Raw genomic sequence first — 7004 nt, 5'->3', positions numbered from 1 at the left:
TATATCAGTTACATGAACAAAACTTTGTGAAAGACTAAAAGTATATATGTTTATTTATATACATATTTAGTTCATTATAGTTATGTCTCTTCTGCACATCTTCGTTTGGAATTTGGATCAACTTTATTTTTCATTTATTTTCTGTTTTGTCTTATCTATATTTTTCTTATAACAGAGATGAAATTATTGAAATTGATTTTGTTCTTTGTTGTTATTTTATTTTTCTGTACAAGATTCTAGTAATTATATTTTGAATATATAATTTTACATATATATATATATATATATATATATATATATATATATAATTTTATAGGCGTATCCCCATCGTGTCCGTGTCCTATTTTTTTGAAATTTGCCGTGTCGGCGTATCCGTGTCGTGTCGTACTCGTATCCCGTATCCGTATCCGTGCTTCATAGCTCTCCTCTTTCAGCCTTCCCAATCGACTCATCTATTATCGTTCTCAACTCTAAACTTGCCCTCTCTCTCCCTCTCTCTCTCTCTGCAACTACAAACTACAAAAGCTACGAAAATCAAAACCCATATATTTTAGTTTATCTATCTGTCTGCAAGAATCAGAAGTTGAAAACCCATATCGGCATATCATTTCAGATTGTTCAAAAAATCAAAACCCATATCTTTCAGTTTTCATCGCCCGCTGTTCCAGATCTTGTTTGGAGCATACATAAGAATCAGTGGCCACAACCGGGGAATCAGACCCTTTTAACCCACCATCGTTTTAGAGAGAGAAAGAGGAGAGAGACTATTGGGTTTTGAACTTCTGATTCTTGTAGATTTTGTAGTTTGCAGTTGCAGAGAAAGAAAGAGAGGGCAAGAAATGGAAACTGATTGGGAAGGAACAGCGGGCGATGAAAACTGAAAGATATGGGTTTTGATTTTTTGAACAATCTAAAATGATATGCAGGTTTTCAACTTCTGATTCTTGCAGACAGATAAATAAACTGAAATATATGGGTTTTGAACTTCTGATTGTTGTAGATTTTCTAGTTTGCAGTTGCAAAGAGAGAGAGGGGGACAAGTTCAGATCTGAGAATGAGAATAGAGATGGAGGCGATTGGGGAGGCTAAAAGAAGAGGGAGACCTTGCAAAAGTGATGTCGCAAATTGAATATAAAAATAATTTTTTATTACATGTGTCTATAATTAATTGGTCTAATTAGTCTAGTCCACCAACTCAGTCAAGTGAGGCATATGAATTTGGTTCATACGATAATTTCTCCATGGTGAGACCTTTGGGCTTTGTTCAGTGTACTTCTAAGTTTTGCATTATTATAAATTACATGGTCCCACAGTCAGAATCATTAGTTCTGGAATTGATCATTAACACGGACACGTATGTAAATAAATGTGTCACTGCGTTAACTTTATTTAGTATTTTGTTTACAGATTAAATGTGTCAGTTAATGATTGATAGCGACCTATGATTCCGAGATCACATTATAATTTCTTGTTTTGAAAATCTTTTATACATGTGAATTATGCTTAATATAGCTGATGCTGAGACCTCTTTGAGTTTTGTTCAGTGCACTAGTAAGTTTTGAAGTTGTTGTAAATACATGTGAATTGTGATTATCTTATACGTAGTAAACAAGTGGGCGGCTTTAGTCACTGGTGTGTTCCATCAAGTTAGTTTTGTCTAGTGGTGGACCTCCTCAGAGGTCATCATGTACACCCAAACACTGTAACAAGTGGATTCGGTAGAGTTGAATCCTATATTTCATCTTCTTCTAATCTAGTATAAGGTCGTCACCTCAGTGCTGATTCTTATTATATATGTATGTATGTATATATATATATATATATATATATGGAATGAAGTGACAAAAACACCCATAATATATACTTTTGATAACACTTTACACCACTATTTTAAAAATTGTGCATAAAACACCCTAAATGTTCCAACATTGTGCAGACAGACCCCTCAAGATACTTTTTCCATGAATTTAACATTGTAATGACCTTAATGCCCTTTTACTCTTTCCAAAATGCCCATATCAAACCTTATACTTCCAAAAATATCCTGTGAGCTCCATTAATTCCAGCAAGGAACTCCAGCAAGCTATCCCGTGAGCTCCATTATTTCCAGCAGTGAAGATGAGTTTGGAAGGGCAGCGGTAACTGTTAGTGTGTGGTCCAAAGTCCAAACCAGGCGCTTGACGCAACGAGCTTCTTCAACAAGAGACCAACAACGACTCTAAGCACTTCAACGACGATGCCTCCGATCTCCGCCGCGACACGACAGCGTACACTCTTGCTTCCACTGCCACATCCACTATTGCTCGGTCTGCTCCCTGTTTTCGCTGTCGAGCTCGTTGTAGCAGTGGGCAAATGATATGCAACGACGAAATCCTGTTAGGAGCCAGTCTTCACCGCTGCTTCGCCGCCGTTCAAAGCAGCGCATCTTCCAAACTCACCGCCATTTATGTAAGCACAAGGCCCACTGTTTTTCACCGCCGTTCTCGTCGTGGGTCTAGGCGAATGAATCAGAGTGGTGGTTTCGAATAATAGCGGATTGAATAGCCAAGCATGAACCGACAACAATAAATTGAGTCAAGACGAGACGACAACAATGAAAGGAGCAGCGGGACTGAACTTACCGACGAGTCGCGGGACTGTATTTATCGGCGAGCATGGAGGACTTGTTTTTTCCGGCGAGCATGGACTGTTGACTGCGATGAGGCGGACGGCACCAGCGATGAAGCACTAAGCCTACTGAAACGGCGGCAGTGAGCAGCAATTGTAATAGTCGCGACTCGAACGACGATGTGAGTTCAACAACGATCAAAGATGAATCCGCGGCGGCAAGGATGAACAACTAACTGAATCGGCGTTGCACTAAATGTCGACGGCACCGAGGATGGTGATGATTGCGGCGACTTGTTCAATTCTTGAATTGAATTCTGTAATTGGGTTTTGGGAAATTGTTATTTTTTTCTTTCTACTCACTTTATTGCAGCTGAAGATGGTTTCGGTTTGGTTTTTTTATTTTTTATTTTATTTAACTTCCGGTGGGTTGTTTTGGGTACTTTTTTAGTAAATTCATAAAATATTATTATTTTTATATATTTTACAAAATTTATCAATAAGGACATTTTAGTTTAATATTATCTTAAATGTTTAAATAAGACCTATTTGTACAAATATCATAATTTAAAAGTGATTTTTTAAACTTGAGGAGTGCAATATGCATTGTGACATATTATGTGAGTGTTTTTTGCATTTCATCCGCATATATATATATATATATATATATATATATATATTTTGTGATGTTGCATCAACACATACATTTCAATAAAGACGGGTTTTTGAAAGGTGAAACTGAGACAAGTACCCTTCTAAGAGCATGTTTGTTGGTTGGATTTAGGGAAAAGAGAGAGGAAATGAAAAAGTAAGGGGGAAAATGATTTACCTTATATAATTATATTTTTCTCTGTGTTTGAACAAAATTGAAAATTATAAAAAAGGATTTTGATTTCTTTTTCCTTTCTTCTTCAGTTTGAAATCCGATTTGGAAGAAGAACGTTTCAAATTTGAATTCCACATGACATATCTTCCAAGATAGCAACTGCTTTGTTGCTGTTCATAAATGGCAGCGAGGTTGAACTCAAGTTTCAATGTTCATTGGGTCGGTGCCTCAATATGTCCTTTCTATTTTTGTCCTTTACTTAAAAACCACAAAATCTTCAAAAATTCTCATGTGCTCACTGGTTGTATCGATGGGACAGATTCTAGTTAAATGTGTCGGTTATTATTTGAAATTAAGGTAAAATACTGTAATCATCTTATTTCATGTGTAAAAATTACCCTTCAGAATTTTTTGTTTTTTTAATTTTTTGTGAAATGACCAAATATGCCCCAAATCCACGACTCCTCTGTTTTTGTGTTTTTAAAATCCAGAGTATTGCATTTACATGCATTAATACTCGTATATACTTTGTATGTAGTGGTCATGTCATTTAGATGTAAAATTAACTATTTGAGTCACAATTCACAAATGAACATCACTGTACATAGTTGTGGCCAAAGTCTGATGCATTAAAGTTGAGAGTGCCAGCTAAAGAGCATTTTATTTTATTTCCCAGATTTTCAAATTTCTTTTTATTGCTTTCACATTTAGAAAGACATTTCACCTGTTTTTATATATATATATATATTTTTTTTGTTTCTGTTTCAACTTTCTGGATTCTTTGTTTATTTCCTCCCAACAAACCCTAGTAAATTAAGCATAGCTTTCATGCTAAACACCAAACAAAGTGGGCCCAAACATTCGGCACTCACAGAGTACATGGTCCCCACCATTCTTCCGTACCATCGCCCCTTACAGCACTTGTACCTTTACACCTACGCCACCCCCCACCACAACTCCCCATCCCCACTTTATAAATTCCCCCCCTCCCTCTTCTCAAACTGCATCACCCCCATCAAAAACAACCCATTTTTACCATCCTTCTCTCTTTCTAGCCTAAAATTCTAAAAACCATTGTTTTTTAGGTTTTGCTTCTCATTCACATGAGACAAGGAGGGAGATCAAGTTATTATAGAACAAGTGAATATGGAGAGTCCATACTATGCACCCCCACACTCGGACGCATCTCGGCCGTCCCTAGGCTTCCCTCTTGGGACAGCCCTCCTCTTGATCATCATCTTCAGCTTGAGTGGAATCTTCTCGTGTTGTTACCACTGGGACAAGCTCAGATCCATCCGTCAATCACTCGCCGAGGCCACAGATCTGGAGGCAGATACCACCCATGAATCCTCCTCCAAACCTAAACCCACCCCCACGGTAAAATTCCTCCTCAAATCATAATTAGGACTACTTCTCTTCACACTAATCAACATATTGATTATAATTATTACCACTAATCAATTTTTTTCTTTCCTTTTTCTTCCAAACAGAGTCCAAAGCAAAAGCTAAGCGAAAGCTTGCCAGTGTTAATGCCAGGTGATCGGATCCCAAAATTCATAGCATTGTCGTGTCCGTGTGAGCCGCCGCGGACAGAAAAGATCATTGTAAAGGTGGAGAAGCCGCCGCCGCCGGTAAAGCCGCCCAGGATAGCGGTGCCTTTATATTGACACAAAAAACAAAAAACAAAACATTGATGTATATTATGCAATTCGAAATCAAATTTCACTCTCTTGTATATGTAAAAAGATAATCGATTTCTTTTTCACTCTACATATTTTATACTTTATACCAATCGTTCAAGGACTACATTAATGTACAGAATGAATCTTACAAGTACATGAGACCATTGATACATGAAATGTTTCTTAGTATGTGTGTGTGTATATATATATGTATGACTCGTACAAATTCTCATAGTACTTAAACCAATTAATTGACGAATAACTGGTTGGTTTTTGAAGAATTAGAAAAATCCACTTTTTCCTTAAGACTTGAATATGATTTTATTGGCAAATGACTTCGGTAAGAGCTATAAAAGTGGGTTGCAAATTAATCCTCATAATTTGATTCCAAGCCACTTATTTGTTGTGGATGTGTGAAAGAAATGGTTTAAAAATGTACTGGGCTGAGTCAGTATCAGGTGAAAACCTGTTTTCTTGCAACCATTCACAGGGCAGCCAGCAATTTGATTAGTTTTTTGTTTTGGAATCATAAAACCCAAAGTAACTTTATTCAGTGCAAAGTTTGGTCCAATCTTTTTTAAATCCACAGTTTTTTAATACTCCTGTACCTAATATTTCAGTATCTGACTAATGAAAATTCTCCATTACTCTTAATAATAAAATATGAAAATTCATCATTATCGGGTACTATATTTCTGGTACTCTGTTCGGTTAATCCCGTATTGGGTTAATTTAGATTTTGGTAGATTTTACCGCATTACAATCTCTGTTGGTGAGAGAGAGCGAAGTCAAGGTAATTCAGCATTTTAATAATGATTGTTGATGAGTGCTTCAAATCTTTCAATTGAGTTGGTTGGTGTAAAACCTTTTTGAAAATGAAGATGATTGGAAAAATATTGAGTCTAACAAGTGAAGAAAAAGGGGCCAAAAGCAGAGTTATAGTCGTAAGGCCACTTAATTATGTGGTCTGCCATGTTCTAGACTTCTTGGCAATTGATCCAATCTTGGAACATAAAATTTAGCTTTTTGACCATCTATGTACTGTTCACCCATCACTCTAGGATCTAATGTATTTGAAACAACTCAGAATTCAGATATTTTGCCTCCTTTCACCCTTCGAACACACGCACATGTATAGATATATATGCAGAGAGAGATCAAGTTTAATCAACATATATATGGTTTGAGGAACTGAAAAAGAGAATTTTTGAATTCAACAGAGGAGAATTTCATGGTTTGAGTGACGTCTGATGATAGCTTGCTTCTTCTTCTTCTTCTTCTTCTTCTTTTTATTTTTTTATTTTTTATTTTTTAACTTTTCTTATTGAAAAAACATGAGTGGAACCAACGCGTGATGCTCTCTCTCCATCAAAGATTATTTTACCACTTTGCTTTGCACTGCACAAACACTCAAATGTCCCAACTTCACTGTTTCAACAAAAGTGGTTTAGTTCAACCAAATGCCACATGCCACATTGTGGGTACTACTTAGTACTGTTGTACTAGATCCGTAATCGTTTTCGTTGTTGTTGCCCAGTACATTTCACTTTTCCATTTACTTTCTGTCATCGACACTATGTTTGATTTGACACTTACCTCTTCAAATGTTTTTTATTTTTTATTTTACGCCCACAAAATCACTATGAAACTCAAGTCTCTCACCTCCACGAAGAATCGTGCTTAAATCGAGTGTTACTACATTGTAGAATTATGAGACTTGTTTGCATTTTAAAAATATATGTTTTATCAACTTACTTATTGCAACGGAAAGTTTACTTCTTGTGGTTTGGGTATATCTAAGGGTGGTAATCGGTCAAGATTGAGCAATTTTGGGCTGATCATGACAGAAAAATTAATAAGGGGTCAATAAATTATTATTAATTTATTTA

The 7004-nt window shown here is 36.2% G+C and overlaps 1 protein-coding gene across 1 annotated transcript; it reads left to right on the top strand.

Annotated features, from left to right (window-relative positions):
- Positions 1-4433: 4433 nt before the first annotated feature.
- Positions 4434-5203, top strand: LOC132283308 (uncharacterized protein At5g65660). The gene is made up of 2 exons (XM_059785249.1): positions 4434-4810; positions 4924-5203. The coding sequence occupies exons 1-2, from the start codon at positions 4580-4582 to the stop codon at positions 5098-5100; spliced, it is 408 nt and encodes a 135-aa protein (XP_059641232.1). The 5' UTR covers positions 4434-4579; the 3' UTR covers positions 5101-5203.
- The last annotated feature ends 1801 nt before the right edge of the window (positions 5204-7004 follow it).

The sequence above is a fragment of the Cornus florida genome, unplaced genomic scaffold (genome assembly GCF_030987335.1).
Source record: "Cornus florida cultivar Cherokee Brave unplaced genomic scaffold, ASM3098733v1 CherokeeBrave_3.0.0_Hap2_Chr11, whole genome shotgun sequence".
NCBI lineage: Eukaryota > Viridiplantae > Streptophyta > Magnoliopsida > Cornales > Cornaceae > Cornus > Cornus florida.
This window is presented reverse-complemented; position numbering and strand designations above follow the sequence as displayed.

What these genes read in the sequence shown, in the direction of transcription:
- LOC132283308 (XM_059785249.1), top strand. Translation starts at nt 4,580, where the DNA reads ATGGAGAGTCCATACTATGCACCCCCACACTCGGACGCATCTCGGCCG. An exon ending in AACCTAAACCCACCCCCACG is followed by an intron (nt 4,811 to 4,923) that starts GTAAAATTCCTC and finishes TCTTCCAAACAG; the next exon opens with AGTCCAAAGCAAAAGCTAAG.